We start from the raw sequence: 20,432 nt of genomic DNA, 5'->3' as shown, positions 1-20,432 counted from the left end.
AGAACAACACTCTATAAATCTTATTTAGAGACCAACAACAAAAGAGCAGCACATCAAATGTATGCACAGGAGATTCACATCCGTGTCCGGTCTGTCTGCCAGTCCTGGAAGAAAAGCCAGGACAGAGCCTGGCTGGGGATGGGAGCTGGATCTGGCAGGATGCTGAAAGGGTCTGTGGGGCTGGGAGGGATCTGTGGGGCTGGGGGCATCTGTGGAGCTTTTTTAGTTTACAGTTAGGTATTTATTTTTGTTTAACAAATGGATGCTTTTCCCTGGCATAATTGATACAGAAACAAACTCTATCCCAAGCCAATTATCCAAAGACATTAATAAGGTATTGTGCAGAAAAGGTGGAAAATAACCCTTGGAGTAATCTGAAGCTGGACACTGATGTGGGCTATTCCAAACACAACATCTGTCACACAAGATAGACAAAATAGAAAAGCTGACAAGGCCCAGCAAGAGCTGGTGAGCCATGGACTACTTGCTGCCTAGATCTGAAGAGCAATAAAAGCCTCCAGACAGGGGGAGTTGATTTCACATGAGCTGTCATTGACAGAAGGGGAAACTTTTTCAGTCAGAACAACAGGTCACCAGAAACAAAGACTTGTTTTTTTCTACAAAATGGAAGGAAAATAAAGGAAAGAGTGAGGCTGCAGCTCTACACAATCATCATGAGATAGACTAGAACTAAAACTGAGGCAAAGGACTTCAATAAGTGCAGCATTGTTCACACTTATGGCTGTGTCCTGGTTCCAGGGGCTGGGACCAGTTTATCATGATGTGGGTATAACCCAAACTGTGCATCCTTTGAAACCTGCCCAGTGTGTGACAGGAATTCCTGTCACAGGAACCACCCCAAGCAGTGCAGGAGGAGCCTCCCAAGCAGCAGTTGCAGGGCAGAGGGACCGGACCTGAGCTGCCTTTGGTGCCCAGGAACTCCCCCCACACAGCCCCTCTCCTGCCCCGAGGGACCACCAGAACAGGGGGAGCCCAAAGGACTGGACTGGAGCAATTCAACAGATATTTTGGGGCCATTTTATGGACATTTTGCAGGGGTGGTGCACAGACTAAGGGAAGGAGACCTGTGTGTTACACAAAGAATGGGAAAGGGGTGGTGGGGGCTGAAATTGTATTGAGTCGTGTGGGGCCTGGGCATGATGGGACTGGTGTGGAATAAGGGCTGGAATGTGCTGGTTTGGGCCGGGGTGGAGTTAATTTTCTTTGCAGGGGCTGGTGTGGAGCTGTGTTTGGGCTTGTGCTGAGCACAGGCTTGAGAACACAGAGGTGGTTTTGTTAGTGCTTAGCTTACCCAGAGCCAAGGCCTTTCCTGCCCCTGGCACAGACACACTGGGGAGGGGCTGGGGGTGTGGGGGAGGTTGGGAGGGGACACAGCTGGGACAGGTTTGGAGTGATGGAGATTGTTTTCCCAAGTCACCATTCCATGGGATAGGGCCCTGCTCTCCTGGAGGTGCTGAACACCTGCCCAACCGTGGGAAGCAGGGAATGAATTCCGTTTTGTTTTGCTCCTGCGTGCAGCTTCTGCTTGTCCTTATTAAAGTGTCTTTATCTCAACCCACAAGTTTTCCAGCTTTTCCCCTCCCAGTTCTCTCCACTGTCCTGCTGGTGGGGGAGGTGAGGAGTGGCTGGGAAGTGCTTGGGGGCTGCATGGGGTGAAACCACAACAGCCTTTGCTGGTGTCCAGGGTGGGGCTGGGAGTGTTGGAGATACTGACAGATGTGTCTGGGATGTGCTGCTGAAATTTGCAGCTGCTGGTGCTGTCTGGGGCTCCTGGCTGTGTGTCAGAGTCTGGGGCTCCTTGGTGGCTGGGACTCCGTGTGAACTTGAGCTGAAGGGCCTGTGACCTGTGGGGGAGTCCAGGGTGGAGCAGAGACCCCCCCCCTGCAGCCCAGGGAGGAGCCCACACTGGAGCAGATTTTCTGGCAGGACTTGTGACCCCGTGGGGGATCCACACTGGAACAGCCTGCTCCTGAGGGACTGACCCCATGGAAGGGACCCACACTGGAACAGACTGTTCCTGAGGGAATGACCCCATGGAAGGGACCCACACTGGAACAGCCTGTTCCTGAGGGAATGACCCCATGGAAGGGACTCAGGTTGAAGAAGTCCATGGAGGACTGTCTCCCGTGGGAGGGAGCCAGGCTGGATGGAGCAGGGGAAGGACTGATCCCGTGGAAAGGGACCCCACACTGGAGCAGGGAAAGGACTCCTCTCTCTGAGGGTGAAGCAGCAGCACAAACACGGGATGAACTGACCATAACCCCCACTCCCATCTCCCTGGGACACCGGCGGGGGGGGGGGGGGGGTGGAGGTGGTGAGAGGAAATCAGAGATGAAGTGAAGCCCGATGATTTTTTAGGATTTTATTTCCTTCCCGTTCTCCTGCTCTGATTTGATTGGTCACAAATTCAATCATTTCCCCAGGTCGTGTCTGTTGTGCCCGTGACAGCGATGGGTGAGTGACCTCTCCCTGCCCTTATCCCAACCCCGCAGCCTTTCCTTCTGTGTTCTGTGCCCTGCCTGGCTGAGAAGGGCAGTGAGGGAGCGGCTTTGGTGGCCCCGGGCCCCCAGGCAGGGCCACCCCAGCCCAGGAATCCTTGCAAGAATTCCATGGGGCTCCCTCGGAAACGCCAGCACACGGCGGGTCCGGCTGCGCGGGCAGGCGGCCCCAGAAATACCAGCTGGGCACAACAGGACAGAGCGAGGGGGCAGGGGGTGCTGGGGGGGAAATCTCCTTCCTCCGAGCTGGCAGGGAGAGGAGGAGGGAGAACCTGGTGCCGAGTAAAGGGGAGAGGAGGAGGGATGAGGCTGGAGCTGTGGAAGGCGCCGGAGGCGGCCGGGGGGCGGCCGGGACTTGGCTTTCCACATCTCTGCGGGGAAAGGAAGCCAGTCCCTGGTTTCTGGGGCTGTCCCCCCTCCCAGTTTGTTGGGTTTAACACCAAACTGCAGCAAAGCCCCGCCCCAGGGCACAGCCGGTCCCGGGACAGCCCCGGCGGGCGGGCGGGCGGAGGGCGGGGCCGCGCCCTGATTGGCTGCGGCGCGGTCAGGCAAAGCGTTGCGCGCGCAGAGCGCCGTGGTGGTTGCCGGGAAACCAAGATGGCGCTGGGCCCGTGCATGCATTGTAAGCTGGCTGGGCCTGCGAGAGAGCGGGGTTCTGGGGATCCCCTCTGGGGCTGCGGGGAGCGCGGCTGTGGGTGGAAAGGCTGGAGGGCTCGGGAGGGTTTAGCCGAGGGGTTCGGGGGTTCCCGAGGGTCAGAGCGCGGGGCCTGGAAGCCGCCCCGGGGGGGGAGGGTCTGATCGAGCGCCCTGTCTGCACTGCGCAGGCGCGCCGGCGTTACCCGCCGGCATTACCTGCGACCCGCCAATACCCCTCCCGCCACAGCGCCCCCTGCCGGCCCGGCGGCCCGACCCCAGGGAAAGGGGATCCCAGTGACCACCTCCCAAACCCCAGAGACCCCCAACACTCAGCACACAGACACCCCACGGGGAGGGGAGCCCGGGGGTCCCCTAAAGCACAGCAGTGGGTTCCGGGGGTCCCCAGACCCCAGGGGAGTGGTCCTGGGGGTGCCCCTCAAAGTGCAGGGGGAGATGTACCACATCTGGGTAAGGGGATCCCAGTGCCCCCAGTATAGCCCAGTGACCTCCCAGTGACCCTCAGTACGGCCCAGTAACCCCCTCAGTGACCAGCCAGTGTGTCCCAGTGACCTCCCACTGCCCCCCAGTATGGCCCAGTGATCCTCCAGTGAGCACCCAGTAATCCCCTAGCATGGCCCAGTAACTTCTGAGTGTCCCCCGTGTGTCCTGGTAATCCCCCAGTAACTCCCCAGTCCCTCCCAGTGCTCTTCCAGCATCCCTCCGTAACCCCCCAGTCCCTCCCAGTGCCCCCTGGTTCCCCCCAGTGTGTCCCAGTATCCCCCAGTAATCACCCAGTACCCCCCAAAGCCCCCCAACTGTCCTGAACGTGTCCCCAGATGCCCTTGGCCTTTCTGTGAGCATGGGAGGGGGCGTTTTTGGGGTCAGAGGGTCCAGGGGGGGCTCCTGGGGTGAGATGGAGGGTTGGGGACATCAGGGAGGGGTTTGGGTATACTGGGGAGAGTGGGGAAGGGTTTGTGGACAGTGGAATTGGGGGTGTCAAGAAGGGAATTGGGCTGATGGGGAGGCCCTGGGGACATTGGAGACACCAGGAGAGTCTCAGGGTCTTAAGGGGGGAAATTAGGGACACCAGGAAGGTCTTGGGGACACCAGGGAGGTCTCAGGATTCACCTGAGTGTGGTGCTGCCCCTCCTCTGTACCCGCAGACATCATTACCCCCCCCCAAATGTCCCCTAATCCCCATTTTCCCTTTAGTCACCTCCCCCTACAGATCCCTTTGCCCTCCCAACACCCCTTTTAACTCCCCTAAATGCACCCAAAGCCCCCCAAAACCTCACAAATCCCCATCCAACCCCTCCCCCCGATCCCTCCAAATCTCTCCCAGCTCCCCCTAAAATCCCTTCCAACCCCCCCCCCCAAAGAGGAATCACCTGGCACCCTGGGACAGGAACACAGTGGGCTGTACTGGGGGCACTGGGCTGTACTGGGAGGGCACTGGGGGGGGCTCAGATGTCCCACGACAACGTGGCCCAGCTCCAGGAGAGATCTGGGGAGCAGTGAGGAGGTACTGGTCTGTCCTGGTCTGTCCTGGTCTGTCCTGGTTTGTACCCCCAATCCCCAAAGCCCCTCCCCAGCTCCCCCAAGACCCTCCCGCACACCAAAGCCCCCTCAGGTCCCCCCAGTCCCCTGACTTGGTCCTGCTGCCCCTTGAGCATCTGCAGCTGCTGCAGAAGCAGGCATTTCATCAGCAAATGTGCAGGTGACACCAAGCTGGGGGTGTGTTGATGTGCTGGAAGGCAGGAGGGCTCTGCAGAGGGACCTGGCCAAGCTGGATCCATGGGCTGATTGTAAGGGGATGAGGTTCAAGCAGGCCAAGGGCCGGGTCCTGCCCTTTGGCCACAAGAAGCCCCGTCAACCCCCTGGGCTGGGGCCAGAGTGTCTGGAGAGCAGGCAGGCAGAAAGGGAGCTGGGAGTGGGGATGGACAGGAAGCTGAACAGGAGGCAGAGTGTGGCCAGGTGGCCAAGAGGGCCAATGGATGGTGGCCTGTGTGAGGAAGAGTGTGTCAGCAGGAGCAGGGAAGTGATTGTTGGGCTGGAGTGAGCGCTGGTGAGGCCACCCCTGGAGTGCTGTGTCCAGCTCTGGGCCCCTGAGTTGAGGAAGGCCCTGGAGGGGCTGGAGCAGGTGCAGAGAAGAGCAGCGAGGCTGGGGAAGGGAGTGGAGCACAAGTGGTGTGAGGAGAGGCTGAGGGAGCTGGGGGTGTTGAGGCTGGAGAAGAGGAGGCTCAGGGGAGACCTCCTGACTGTCTGCAAGTCCCTGCCAGGAGGTTGGAGCCAGGTGGGGGTGGGGCTGTTCTGCCAGGAAGCAGCAGTAGGACAAGAGGGCTGGGTCTTGAGCTGTGCCAGGGGAGGTTTAGGTTGGATATTAGGAAGCAATTTTTTCCAAAGAGAGTGATCAGGCCTTGGAATGGGCTGGGCAGAGAGGGGGTGGAGTCAGCGTCCCTGGAGGTGTTGAAGGTGAGAGTGGATGTGGCCTCAGTGCCATGGTCTGGGAAGCACAGCGGGGTTGGATCCAGGGTTGGACTTGATGATCTCAGAGGTCTTTTCCAATGTGGCTGATTCTGTGATTCTCTGATTCCCATTGCTGTGGCAGCACATGCTTGAGGCTCTATCCCCAGGGTGATAGAGATGTCTGTCCATATCTATCTCCAAGGTTAGTGTGTAAATGTGTGGTGTTAGAAAAGCAGGCTGAGTTCTGGGATGGTTGTAGAAGGAGAAAGAAGCCCAGAGGCCAGTGCAAGCAGGCAGCCCTCAGCTTGCACCTGATGTCCCCTCCCTGCAGGTTCCTGTCCTTGAGCCCAGGCCCTGAGGTGAGGCTGAGAAGTGGCGCGGAGGTGAGCCCAGAGCTGTCCCTGAGGTGAGGCTGAGAATAAGTGCAAGGCAGAGGTGCTGCTGAGGAAGGAGAACCCCGTGGTGGGGAAGAGGTGAAGGTGCCCATCCCTGAGCAGGTGCTGTGTCCATCCCCTGTGTGCCAGGTGAGCTGGGGCTTTGCTGCAGAGCTGCGGGCGCTGATTTGAGTGGCTGCAAGTGCTGAGATGGTGGGCACCCAGGAACACAAACTGTGGGGGGCCAGGTTGTCCCTGTGCCTTCCCCTGCAGGCCCTGGCTGTCCCTGCTGGGCCCCTGTCCATCCCCATCAGGTCCCTGCCCGTCCCCCCAGGCTGAGCTCCCCCCAGGAAGTGCCGTGGAGCTGAAGCTGCTGCCATCCCCCCCCTGCAGCCGCTGCCCCAGCCAAGGGAGCAGCAAAGGCAGGGCCAGGAGCAGAGGCAGCAGCAGGGGAGCCCTGGGGGACCGGGAAGCTCTTGTGTGGGTCAGGAAAGAGGCGCTGGGCACGAGGCCGGGGCTGTGCTGAGCAGGCCCAGCCCTCACATCCCCCCAGCCAACGCCGGCTGCCCGGGGGGCTTGGGAGGGACCCCCAGCCCGTGTGCCCCACACTGAGCTGGCAGAGAGAGAGCCAAGGGACAGGGTCACTTGCCTTGAACCCTGGAGAGTGAGGGGGGCTGGAGAGTGGGGGGAGCTGCAAGAGCCCTGAGAGCCTGGAGATGGGGGAGCTCGGGCCTCCTGTGCTGAGCCAGTGGTCGGGGCCGTGCTGTTGGTGCCAAATTACCCCTGGTCAGGCTGAACCCAGAGCCCTCTCACGTGTCAGGGGGCCCGATCTGCTTCCTGCTCTCATTGCCCTGGGGCAGCCTCTGGTGTCCCCTGCCTGTGGGGCTTTTTGATTGCCTTGGGCACAGCCGTCCCTTGTGCAGGGCTGAGCCCTTGGTGGCACTTCAGGGTGGACAGGAGGTGTTTTTTGGGGGTGCTGGGCTGGGTTGGTGGCAGAGCCCCGGCGGTGGGTGGGGGGATGCGGGTCCCCCCCACGGTGGGGATTGGTGTTGCTGGGTCAGGCCCCGCCGGCTCCATTGTCAGCCCGGTGCTGATGGGGGGGACACAGCGGGTTTGGGGCCCCCCGGGAGTGCCGGGGGTGGGTGTGGAGCCCGGGAGCTGCCAAGTGTGGAGGGCGGAGCGGGGCGATGCTGGAGCTGGGGGACCCCCGGGAACCTGGAGGGGGGAGCACGGAGAGGGAGGAGCCCCAGGACCCTTGGGAACCTGAAACGGGGGGGTGCGGAGAAGGGGAAGCCTGGACAGTGGGGACCACTGGGATCCCTGGGACAACAAAGTGGAGAACCTGGAGAAGGGGAATGTCTGGGAACTCGGCATCCCGAAGGCGAGGGTCAGAGGAGAAGGGAGCCTTGGGACCCCCAACACTCCCAGCATCCCTGAGTGGGACCCCCAGCATCTCAGAAAGGGAAGCAATTCCCAACACCAGAGGGAAGAGACCAGAGAGGGGTAACTCCTGGGAGAATTTCTTTGGGTTAACCTTCATATTTTGGAGTAGTTTTTTAGCTGAATCTCAACTTTTTGCACTTTGGGTGGGCGAGGGTTTTCTTGCTATTTCTGAGAGGGTTTTTGCCTGAATCTCTGAGGTTTGGGTTTTTCTGGGCTGAATCTTGGTGTTTTGAAGGTTTTTATGGTCACAGGATGCCCGGTGAGTTCTAGAGATGGACTTGGGCAGGAGGAACCCCCAAGCCAATGCACTCAGCCCTTGTTTTCCCCCCATCAGGATTTGTCCTTCCCAAAGCTTGGGCGGATGGAGGAGGAGGCTGCGAGGAAGAGGAAGATGCCTTGGGCCCCCCAGGCAGGTGAGGAGGAAGTCAGTGTCCCTTTGGGCGGGTGTTGTGCTGGCTCTGTCAGCCGAGCATGGCCCCGGCTGCAGGACAACCCCGCTGGCGCCGCCGTCCTGCCGGGGCCGGAGTTGGGGGGATGTCCTTGGCCTTCCCTGTGGGCCGGAGGCAAATCCCCTCCCTGTCCTTCTTGCTTCCTGCCCCAGGCCCCGAGCTGAGGACGGAGAGCCCGGAGGACAAATCCCCCCGTGAGACCCTGGTGGGAGAGGCCGTTTTGAAGGGCTCCCCGGCGCAGGAAGGCAGCGGGGAGGAAAAAGGCCGGAGATCCCCCCGCAGGAGGGGCTCCAAAGCCATCCCAGGGTGCTCTGAGGAGGAAAGAGCCAGCCTGTGCCAGGAAGGTGGCCAGAGCCTGAGTGGGAGCTCTGACTTGGTGGTCCCTGAGCAGCCTCCCAGCAGAGAGAAACCCTTCAGGTGCTTGGAATGTGGGAAGAGCTTCAGGCAGAGCACCCACCTGCTCCGACACCAGCACATCCACACTGGTGAACGGCCCTACACGTGTGGGGAATGTGGGAAGAGCTTTAGCCGGAGCTGCCACCTGATCCGACACCAACGCATCCACACCAGGAAACAGCCCGGGAAAGCGGTGGGAGAGGGGGGCTAAGGGGAGGGGGGAGAGCATGAGCGGGTGTGCGATGGGGGCGCCTTGGTGTCCCCATGCCTTGATCCCTGGAGAGTGGGGGAGGCTGGAGAGAGGGGGGAGCTGCGAGAACCTGGACTGGGGGGAGCTCGGGCCCCCTGTGCCGAGCCAGCAGTCGGGGCCATGCTGTTGGTGCCAAATTGCCCCTGATCAGGCTGAACCCAGAGCCTGCCTATGTGTCAGGGGGCCCAATCCACTCCCTGCTCTCGTTGCCCTGGGGCAGCCTTTGGTGTCCCCCCGCCTGTGGGGCTGTTTGATTGCCTTGGGCACAGCCGGCCCTTGTGTGGATCCCTCCTGTGGTGGGGGTTGGTGTTTCTGGGTCAGGCCCCGCCGGCTCCATTGTCAGCCCGGTGCCGGTGGGGGGGACACAGGGGTTTTGGGGCCCCCTGGGAGTGCTGGGGGTGGGTGTGGAGCCCAGGAACTGCTGAGTGTGGAGGGCAGAGCGGGGCGATGCTGGAGCTGGGGGACCCCCGGGAGCCTGGAGGGGGGAGCACGGAGAGGGAGGAGCCCCGGGACCCCTGGGAACCTGAAACGGGGGGCATGGAGAAGGGGAAACCTGGACAGTGGGGACCCCTGGGATCCCTGGGACAACAAAGTGGAGAACCTGAAGAGGGGGAATATCAGGGAATGTCGCACCCTGAAAGCGAGAGAGAGGAGAAGGGAGCCTTGGGACCCCCAGCACTGCCAGCATCTCTAAGTGAAACTCCCAGCATCCCAGACAGGGGAGACTCTCTGTACCCCAGAGGGAAGACACCAGAGAGAGGGAACTTCTGGGAGAGATGTTTTGGGCTAATCTTCATATTTTGGAATATTTTTTAGCTGAGTCTCAACTTTTTGCAGTTTGGGGGGGCAAAAGTCGTCTTGCTATTTCTGATGGGGTTTTTGCCTGAAACTTGGTGGTTTGGGTTTTTCTGAGCTGAATCTTGGTGTTTTGGAGGTTTTTATGGACACAGGATGCCTGGTGAGTTCTAGAAATGGACTTGGGCAGGAGGAACCCCCAAGCCAACGCGCTCAGCCCTTGTTTTTCCCCCCCATCAGGATTTGTCCTTCCCAAAGCTTGGGTGGATGGAGGAGGAGGCTGCGAGGAAGAGGAAGATGCCTTGGGCCCCCCAGGCAGGTGAGGAGGCAGTCAGTGTCCCTTTGGGCGGGTGTTGTGCTGGCTCTGTCAGCCGAGCATGGCCCCGGCTGCAGGACAACCCCGCTGGCGCCGCCGTCCTGCCGGGGCCGGAGTTGGGGGGATGTCCTTGGCCTTCCCTGTGGGCCGGAGGCAAATCCCCTCCCTGTCCTTCTTGCTTCCTGCCCCAGGCCCCGAGCTGAGGACGGAGAGCCCGGAGGACAAATCCCCCCATGAGACCCTGGTGGGAGAGGCCGTTTTGAAGGGCTCCACGGCACAGGAAGGCAGCGGGGAGGAAAAGGGCCGGAGATCCCCCCGCAGGAGGGGCTCCAAAGCCATCCCAGGGTGCTCTGAGGAGGAAAGAGCCAACCTGTGCCAGGAAGGCGGCCACAGCTTGAGGGGGAGTTCTGAGCTGGTGGTCCCTGAGCAGCCTCCCAGCAGAGAGAAACCCTTCAGGTGCTTGGAATGTGGGAAGAGCTTCAGGAAGAGCTCCAACCTCCTTACCCACCAGCACATCCACACTGAGGAACGTCCCTACATGTGTAGGGAATGTGGGAAGAGCTTCAGGCAGAGATCCAGCCTGATCCGACACCAGCACATCCACAGTGGGAAACGGCCCCACACATGTGAGGAATGTGGGAAGACCTTCAGGGACAGCTCCACCCTCTGCATCCACCAGCGTATTCACACTGGGGAACGACCCTACAAGTGCTCAGAATGTGGGAAGAGGTTCCAGACCAGCTCACATCTCCTGAAGCACCAGCGGACGCACACGGATGAGAGGCCCTTCCGCTGCACTGACTGCAAGGAGGGCTTCAAGCGGAACTCCACCCTCATCATCCACCAACGCATCCACACCGGGGAGAGGCCCTACAAGTGTGTGGAGTGTGGGAAGAGCTTCAGCCAGAGGTCTAATTTGAACAAACACCAACGGACCCACCAGTAAGGGAAGTCCTAGCAGTGCCCCAACTGCAGGAAGAGCTTCGGCTGTAGGACTGACACGCAAAAAAGGTTTCAAAAGGTCTTTGGGATTTTGAGTATCTGCACTCCAACATCAGTTTATTCTTTTGAATAAGTGTAAGTTTAACCTCATTTTAGTCTGAAAGCCAAATTCACCACTACCCCATTCCCTGATAACCGTGGGCTGATTCTGACAAGTGAGGCAGAAATTACCCACTGCCCAGCAAAAACCAGTGGGGCCAGCCAGTGGTCTCTGCCCTGGCAGCCCAGTTTCCCCAGTCTCATCTCAAAATGACCAGTTACACTGAAGCAAAGAGCACTGGAACCAGTGCAACAAGCCCCAGTCTGACTTTGACACCTGCCCACATGTCCTGTTTTCTGCTGCTCTACAGACTTCCTTCTTTAAAATACAATGGAAAAATGAACAGTTTTTGGGGTTGTTTTGGTTTTGGGCTTGGGGTTTTTTTCCCTCCCACTGTTCTCATTAACCTCATTTCAAATCTATTTCGGTGTTTGAAGATGAATTAAAATTTTGAATGATTTTTAATGTTAATGCCTTGACCAAAGTATCAAAACATGAAAAATACAAAAAAACCCACACCACAAAGCTGTCCATTTTTGTCACAGTCAAACACTCAGAAGTACTAACATAATCACAGTGAAAACCCCATAAATAAGACCATTAAAATAATTTTAATATTTACATATTAGTATATTTTTAATAACCTTAACATAAGGAAATTTAATTCCTGACATCAGCTTTCCCCACCTCTCAAAAAGGTAATTTAGTTACATCTTAGTCATCCTTGAAAGGCTCTTTCCAGTTGGGTTGACCTCTGCCTTAGGCACTCATGAGATCTGCCAAAACCAATTTAAGGGCAAATTTCCCCACCAGGTTCAACCACATTGGTTGTACCAAAAACTTTGCAAGTAACCCCACAATTTTCATCTTAAACTCTTCTCTCAACCTTGTAAAATAATTAGCAGTAAACAGACCTGATAATGTGTTATAATTAAGAATTTCTTGTTCTCAGAGTTATTCATACATCAAAAAGATGCCACAGAATGGCCAAAATATTAATAGCAACTTCTACACTTTGGAAATCTACATTTGTTTTTTAAAGATTTCACAGTGGTTGTTTCCTTAGGAATTCAGGCACATTTTACTAACAAGTTTCAATAAAGTTACAAAAACATCTTCCTCCACTAAGACACAGGCAGTCATCCTAACCTGAGGTAGGCACTGAAAAGCCCAGTTTTTTTCTTAGCTGTCATGAGTCTTTCATTCCTTCTGTCACATCAATTAGGCATCAGCCCATTTTTCAAGCTGCTGTTACCTACCAGCTCCTGGTTTGGTTTCCAAGCCCAGTATTTTGGTCATGATAAAATCAGGGACCTGGGCAGTCATGTCAGAATGACAAAGAGTACTGACCCTCCCTGCCAAGGGAGACAAACCATTCCCAACCTCGAACAAAGGTTCAAGGCAACAATTCTGAAACAAAATTTACAAAGTTTTTCTCTTCAGTTTTTTGCTGCAATTCTCTGTTGCTCTATTAAAAGACCACAGTAGTGAAAGACAAGTCCTTATAGCCAAACCCAGGGCTTCAGCCACTTGAGGTCTATTGAAACCTTCTGTTCCTCAAGTGTGAGACTGAAATCCAACACGTACAACACCCACGCATGAGACACCAACACACTGACCAAGTTTTCCAGAGTGAAATCTGAGACTTCAACTTCAAAACTGAGGTGACCTCCCCTGGAAACGGAATTGCCTCCAACAGAGGGAGCTGAATGGACAGAATGAGACTCTGAACAAACCAAACCTCAAGGTCTACCTCTCAAAGTCCATTAAAGCAAGGTTTTAGTCTCAAAGACACATCCCTGGTAACTTTGACACTGCAGGAAAGAGCAGACGTGTCCTTTCTGGCCAGCAAAGTCCATCATGAGTTCCTGTCAGAGACTGCACAGAACATGAGTGCCCTGGACAGCCCTAGTTCTGCTTTTACCACATCAGATGTTCTGTAAGCACAGCAGTCAAAGCACAACTCACGTAGGTTTGGGTATTTTTAGCTAAGGCTGTTTGCCAGGTTTCTCAGATTTAGAGAGGAATTCCCGGTAAGATGTGACTTTATTCACAGATGCACTCTTTTTTGGGTGTTAGTTTGAAATAATAAACTTTTTTGCATTGAGCAAAATATGTCCACTTCAATAAAGCTCCTGGTGTTTTCAAGTATTTTTCCTCTTCTCTTAAAAAAATGGAAAATAAAAATCAGTGCTTCAACTAAACATTATCTACGCTCACCAGAGAGGGCAATACTGGATCTTTCAGGATCCACACATTTGGATGCTTTTGCAATTGGTGCTTGAAGCAACTTCTTTTGTAGACAAACTGTTGCATTAAGTAAATTAAGGCTTTCACATTCAGCCCCTTCCTTTAGGTAAGGATTATAAAGCAGAAAAGGATGGAAGAATTACTTGGTGTGTAACTGAAAGGCCAAAGTCTTACTCGAGAAAACAAATGTGACAACAGCTCATTTACAACCCAATGAGAAAACAAACAAAAATGCACCCAGAAAGATTCAGGAGTCATATGAAGATGAATATAAAAATGGAACATGAGTCACATGTTTTAGAGATTCGAGCAGATGACTGGGGGCTAGAAAGGTGTCAGGAAGAGTTTTGAGGAAGAGCTGGAAGCCACAACACAGTATAACATACCTGGCACAAACAGCACAGAATTTTGCTCAAGGACTTTTACCCAACCAGTCATCTGAATCTTTGGAAGAAAAATATCCAGTGAGAACCTTTAAAGAAAAAATGGAAAAACAAAACCAGGTTTGTCTGAAAACAAGGTACAGACAGATCTCACCTACAGTCCTAATGTTCTTACTGACAAACTTGCTGAAAACACAGAAGGTGTCTTTCAATTCATAAAAATGTTACCTACACTACAATAACAATATTCTATCTTTGCCAAGCATCAGCCTTTGTGTTCCCAAAACCAAGAAAGAGGCCCAAAAAATCTCCTCTACAAATACCTGAAGTCTCCTGTTACTGCTGTTACTGTTGTCAAATGTGAATTCTACAATATCCCAACCATTAATGCTACAAACTCATTAAGTACAAAATACAATCAAAGTTTAATGCAGGTTCTCACTGGTGAAATGGGACATTTAATGAAATGGATTTATTTTCCAAAAATACAAGGCATATGTATCTATATACACAGATTATAAAAATTACAAGCCACTTCACAAATAGCCTTGTAGAGAGCAATGAGGTCCCCCCTGGGCCTCCCCTTCTCCACACTCAACAAGCCCAGTTCCCTCAGCCGTCCCTCAGCAGACATGTTTTCCAGAGCCTTCCCCAGCTCCGTTCCCTTCTCTGGACACGCTCCAGCCCCTCAAGGGCCTTTTGGCACTGAGGGGCCAGAACTGGACACAGCACTCCAGGTGGGGCCTCCCCAGTGCCCAGCACAGAGGGGCAATCAGTTCTCTGCTCCTGCTGGCCACACTCTTCTCCACAAAGGCCACGATGCCCTTGGCCTTCTTGCCCCCCTGGGCACACTCTGCCTCATATCCAGCCGCTGTCAAGCAGCACCCCCAAGTCCCTTCCTGCTGAACAGCTCTCCAGCCCCTCTGCCCCAGCCTGGAGCGTTCCAGGGGGTTGTTGGGACCCAAGGGCAGGCCCTGACACTTGGCCTTATTGATCCAGCCTGTCCAGATCCCTGTGCAGAGCCTTCCTGCCCTCCAGCACATCTGCACTCACACCCAGATCAGTCAGTCTCCCAGACAGCACAAAGTCTGACCACCAGCAGTCCAGGGTGTCAGTTCTGCTGCCCCCTCCTTCCTTCACTCAGAAAGGAAAACTCCATCATTTTGGGGTCTCTGTGCCCGACGACTCCGATCACCACATCCCCCACCAGTCACAGAATCATGGAATGGTTTGAGTGGGAAGGGACCTTGAAGACCAACTTCTTCCAATCCCCTGACACTACACCAGGTTTTTCTGAGACCCATCCAGCCTGGCCTTGAACACTTCCAGGGCTGGGGCAGCCAGAACTTCTCTGAGCAACCTGTGCCAGGGCCTCACCACTCTCCCCATAAAGAATTTCTTTTTAATATCCCATCTAACCCTGCCCTCTCTCAGTGTGAAACCATTCCCCCTTGTCCTGTCACTCCAGGCCCTTGTCCAAAGTCTCTCTCCATCCTTCTTATTGGCTCCCTTCAGGCTCTGGAAGGCCACAGTTAGGTCACCCCAAAACCTTCTTTTCTCCAACCTGAACAATCCTAATTCTCTCAGCCTTTCCTCACAGCAGAGCTGCTCCATCTCTCTGATCCCCTTGCTGCTCCCCTCTGCACTCGCTCCATCAGGTCCATGTCCTTCCTGTGCTGGAGCCCAGAGCTGGAGGCAGCTCTGCAGGGGTGACAACATTACAGCCATGTGTGTTCCAGCAAGGACACTGTGGAACCTCCTGGAACCAAGGGGTCATTGTGAAAATCCAAGGCCTCATGAAATCAGAGGAACCCTGGGACACTGTGGAACCTCATGGAATCAAGGGTTCATTGTACCATGAAAAGCCTCATGGAACCAAGGGAGCCCTGAGACATTTCGGGACCTCATAGAATCAGGGGACCATTGTGATACTGAGGAACCTCGGGAACCAAAGGATTCCTGGGACTTTTCAGAACCTCATGGAATCAAGGGGCCACTGTGACACTGCAGAACCTCATTCAACCAAAGGAACCGTGGGACAATGTGGAACCACATGGAATTACTAGGTCACTGTGACACTGCAGGGCCTCATGGAACCAAAGGATTCCTGGGACACTGCGGAATCTCATGGAACCAAGGGGCCACTGTGATATGTGGGACCTCCTAGAACCAAAGGAGTCCTGAGACATTTTGCAAACCCATGGAATCAAGGGTCCATTATCACACTACAGAGCCTTATGAAGCCAAATGGACCCTGTGACTCTGTGGAACCTCATGGATCTTGTGGCCATTCCCACACTGTAAAACCTCAAGGATACTCTCAGGTTCCCATTATTAAAAGACGCCTTTGCCCACATTCAGCTGCAAAGGAGACCATGTGCCAAAGTCAGCAGTCCAGGTTTGATTTAACAGTAAAGATGAGGGAGAGAGAAAGAAAGAAATGGAAAGAGAGAGAAGAAGGGGTGATGGGAAGCCAGTGAGAGAGAGACAGAGATGAAGTAAATGTATCACACCATGTAGATCCCTGAGGCTCCCACCGGTCCTTCTTCACCCTGCTCTGCTCGGTGGAGGGTCCCCAAGTTGTGCTTCTGGGCTATCACTTTTATACAGCCCAAGCCCCAGGTATTTAGGGGGTAGATGCTGTTCCCACAGCTTGGGCTGGCACGTCTACAAGGACTTGCTTCCTTTCCCACAGCTTGCCACAGTGGGAGTTTTCCCAGTGTGCTTCCAGTCTGCAGGTGGGAATCTTTGTCTGGATGGGTTCCCCAGACCTGCCTTACCAGCCCTGGCTTCCTGTTGGGGCTGTCTGCTCTTTCCCACAGTCTGCACAGTGCAATTCTGTCCTGGGGGCTACTTCCAAAGCTTCACCTCCCTTTAGGCCTTGGAATTAAAGGCCTTCCTCTTTGCCACCAGTGCTTATGTGTTGTGGCGCCTTATGGGATTTTCCTGCTTTGACAGTGTTTTGAGACAGTTCAATGTGCCCTTCAAGTCATTTCATGTGCACACACACAGCAGTCTCACCAGTGTCTGGCCCTCCAAAGAACACAAGACCTGATGATTTGTAGCTCCCACTCCAGTGGTTGGCACTTGGACCTCCCTCCATACCCAGAGCTCAGAGCTCCCTTGTCCCAGAAAGTTTAAAGAGATTGTGCCTCATTCTGCCAAGACAACCCTTGGAAAAAAGTGTCCCTCTGTGTTTCCTGGGATAAGAGCAATCTATTGTCATCTTCAGAAAGCTTGGAGAGGTCCCAGAGATCTCCCAGGAAGGAATTTGGAGTCTCAAGCACATGACCCGTATATAGAGGCTGAGGACTCAGGGGTCAGTGGTGCAAAGATTGAGGACAGTAGAGGAGTAGCCTGAGAGGTCTGGAAGGGGGGTGTCAGAGCTGGTGGAGCTTTTCTTCCTGTCAGAAAACAGCCTAAGAAAGAACTAGTGCCACCAAGGGCAGCTGGGGTGGCCTAGACTGGGGACAAGAAGTCAGAAATTTCCCTCCAAGGTCAGTGTTGTGGTGCAATATGTCACAAAGCAGGAGTCTGGATGAGCCCAAGGCTTTGTGTGTGCAGGAAGAGCCAGGGAGGACGCAGAGATGTCAGTGCAGGAAGGTGCCAGCCAGGTGGGGCAGCCGGGGGGATGACGACAGCCTGCAGGGAAAGGGGCAGGGCATGGACACCGTAGGACAGCCTGGGCTGGAGAGGAGACAGGGATGGGGAGAAGCTGAAAGGCCCTGACAGAGCCACCTTCTGCAGGCCTTTGGCCATGGCTGCTGTCTGTGCCCCTGATGCCAGGAGGAGGGGAGTGGCCCTTGCAGCCCTGGGGCCTCATGGCCTCCTTGTCCCTGCTCAGCAGCCTGGCAGGTGCCACCCCATGGTCCTGCCCTTGGCATTGCACATCCCACATCCCAGTGCCCCAGGAAGAGCCCCGAGGAATGAGGCAGGGACAGGATCTGCCTTCCCAGGGGCTGGGGGTCAGGGCTTGGCCTGTAGGATTAAGTAAAGTAGTCAGTGTTTATTCAGCATCAGAGCCACCTTTCCTGTGCTTGTCCATCCTTGTCATCACTGTCTGCAGTTTTTTGCTCTAACTGGAACCTGGGGACACGTTCTCAGTTGTGTCCCTCAGTGAGATTCATTAGCACTACAAGAAACTTCAGTGTTTCAATCTCATTTTGAGTTCTTGAGAAGTTGTTTGAATTTTCTCTCAGGGACTGAGTCTCATGTAAACAACATCAAACCCCCTGAGGGTCATTAAATGCCTGGGGCTGTTGCTGTGCTGCTGAGCTGGGCCGGGCTCCTGGCACACAGGGAGCTCCTGGCAAGCAAGAAGAGCTTCAAAGAGACAGCTCTGCCCAGGAGCAGCTCCTCTGCACAGCCCAGCAGGGCTGAGGGCACTGCCAGGGCAGCTCAGGGACACCAGCAGGGCACACACACAGCTTCAAGGGGCTCAGCACTGGCAGGATGGCTGAGAGCTCCCTGCAGGAGGAATCTTGGCAGGGCTGCATATGGTGAGTCTGTGGCTGCAGGGCAGTGCAGGGGCAGCTCCTGGAGGCATCTCCTAAAGCTGGCCCAGCCCCAGCTGATGGGATGGGTGAGCAGGGGCTGTTTTGGGGCACTTTGGTAGAGCTGTGAAGCCGGGGGTGCAGCCAGGGGTGCCCAGGGCTGTGGGGCAGAGCAGGGTCCTGCAGCCCAGGGCGCTGTGCTGGGCAGGGACTCTGCTGCCTGCCAGGGGCAGCTCTCAGCTGGCACGGAGAGCTGCTGCCAGGGCTGGGGCAGAAGGGCTGTGGGCAAGGAGCAAACCTGGCAGCTGAGGGAGGATCTTTTCCATGTCTTGGTGTTGCAGGGTCAGACCAGCTCACAGCTCCAGACCACTACACCATATTGAATGGAGAATTTCTTGAAAGCTCAGAAAAGACAGAGGCTACAGGAAAGGAATTAGTCCTGATGGGTGTTTCCTACTTAGGCATTGTAGCATAGACATTGTTCTCTCCGTTCAGGAGGCTGCACTGAAATTCAAACTCTTTTACTCTCAGAGATGAATATTTCAGGCAGGATCACAAATGAGCACAGGATCCTGGACAGTGCTGAGCCTTCCCTTGGGGGTGGGTGTAGCAGGGGACCCTTGTATAACAAGGAAATGAATGAACTCCTCGTGGGTGGTGAAACAAAGAGAACTTTATTCAAAATTCCCACTCTTATATCCCTGTGTACCCTGTGACTTCTTCAACCAATAGAGTTATATGTTCCCTCGGGCCCATCGCCCTGGCACATCCCTTGTGCATCCAGACACGCCTCCCATACATCCCCTCTCTCAAATATCCTAAAGAAGTCACAAAAAACAGTGCAAAAACAGTGTAAACAACCAGAACATTGTAAACTACCAAGCTTCGCAGCGACCCAGCACATTGCTTTGCTCAGTTTCTTAACTCTAATATAAACCTTTTAAAACCTTATATTCCTATAGGGTAGTGCAACTTGGATGACTATTTTATTAACTTGGGGCCTTTAACCCAACTGTGTGTAAATTATAACTTTTATTAACCTAAGGGTTTTTTAATAACTGGGGATTTCAAACTTTATTCAAGAAACAGGCTAAGCATATCAAAACTCAATTCTTTCAGTGACCTTGTGGTGTAGGTAATGTGGTTTTGTGAGGTGTTCTGTGTTTTTATGTTTTCCAGTCACACAATTCTCTTATTCATTCACTCAACTCACACACGACGGCCGTCATCATTCACGCACACACATACACACACCAATATTTGTAGATTGCTTGTCACCACATTGGTCATTAATATAAACTGAAACATAACATAACTCTTTTTAAACTTCTGCGTTATCTGGTTCCTGCAGCTGTGATTGTGTATCCAAATAGGGCTTTACACACCTGGAGGGAATCCACTTCAGTTCTTTTCCTGTTGCCACACAAGCGTAACCTCTCCCCCAAGTCATAAGATCTAAAGGTCCTGTCCACTGTCCTGAAATCAAATCTTTTACCATGACTAACGGCCTGGGAGAGGCAAACACCTGAGATTTGTGCTGCTTCTCATATCTGCTTCTTTCAGCACTGTCACAATTTAAAAAATTGATAACATATGTGGCTTTCCACAAACGTTCTTGTGGACTACATAGCTTCTCCCCCCCTCTTTGTTTTATTAGCATCTCTTTCAGTGTGCGATGTGCCCTTTCTACAATTGCTTGTCCCGTAGGTGAGTGTGGGATTCCTGTAATATGTGAAATTCCCCATTCTGATAGGAAATTCCTTACCTTTTCAGAGACATATGCTGGTCCATTATCACTTTTTATCTGTTTTGGAGTGCCAAGGGTAGCAAAACAGCTTAGCCAGTGTCTTATTACATCCTTGGCTTTCTCACCTGTGTGTGCTGTAGCAGTGATGTACTGTGAATGTGTGTCTACAGTTACATGTACATATTTCAAGGGACCAAATTCTGGGATATGTGTAATATCTGATTGCCATATTTCATTGGATACTAACCCCCTGGGGTTAGCACCTTCCTGAGATGGCATAGGGGTGATTTTTTGACGGTCTGGACAAGTCAATATGATATCTCGAGCCTGATTAATTGTAATTTTGAATTGTCTCTTTAGAGAGTGTGCATTTTGGTGGAAAAATGAATGGGACAATTTTGCTTGCTCAAGGGTCCTAGGTACTGTGTTGAACATTGCTGCTTTGTCAGCTTCCCGGTTCCCTTCAGCTATTGGCCCTGGCATATCAGTGTGAGACCTGATGTGCATTATATAGAAATCAAACCTTCTGTGATTGACAAGGAACCAAATACAACGCATTTCAAACAACAAATGAGGGTTAGAAACATCCCGAAGAAATGAACATTCTCGACGTGAAACTAACCCTGCAGCATAACAAGAATCAGTGACAATATTAACAGGTTGTTCAGAAAACTTTTCCAAGGCAATACGAATAGCAGCCAGTTCCAGAACCTGTACAGAGCATTGGTTCATGGTCTGTACTTTTTGTTCCCATTGTCCTGTATCAGGATTTATCCAAGTCACTGCAGCTTTCTGTGATCGTCCAGATGCATCTGTAAAAACTGTGAGGCCTTTTATTGGCTCACTTCTGCATCTAGTCGTGGTTCTTAAAGG

At 53.8% G+C, this 20,432-nt stretch overlaps 1 protein-coding gene across 1 annotated transcript; it reads left to right on the top strand.

Moving 5' to 3' along the window:
* Positions 1 to 7,287: 7,287 nt before the first annotated feature.
* LOC135405288 (zinc finger protein 3-like) lies at positions 7,288 to 11,309 on the top strand. Its single transcript, XM_064639953.1, has 5 exons — positions 7,288 to 7,498; positions 7,773 to 7,851; positions 8,040 to 8,476; positions 9,569 to 9,647; positions 9,836 to 11,309. Exons 2-5 carry the CDS (start codon positions 7,800 to 7,802, stop codon positions 10,588 to 10,590), a joined length of 1,323 nt encoding a protein of 440 aa, XP_064496023.1. The 5' UTR covers positions 7,288 to 7,498; positions 7,773 to 7,799; the 3' UTR covers positions 10,591 to 11,309.
* Positions 11,310 to 20,432: the final 9,123 nt, after the last annotated feature.

Source organism: Pseudopipra pipra, chromosome W, assembly GCF_036250125.1.
Source record: "Pseudopipra pipra isolate bDixPip1 chromosome W, bDixPip1.hap1, whole genome shotgun sequence".
Classification (NCBI taxonomy): Eukaryota; Metazoa; Chordata; class Aves; order Passeriformes; family Pipridae; genus Pseudopipra; species Pseudopipra pipra.
Note: the sequence above shows the minus strand (reverse complement) of the source record. Positions and strands in the feature narration are given on the sequence as shown.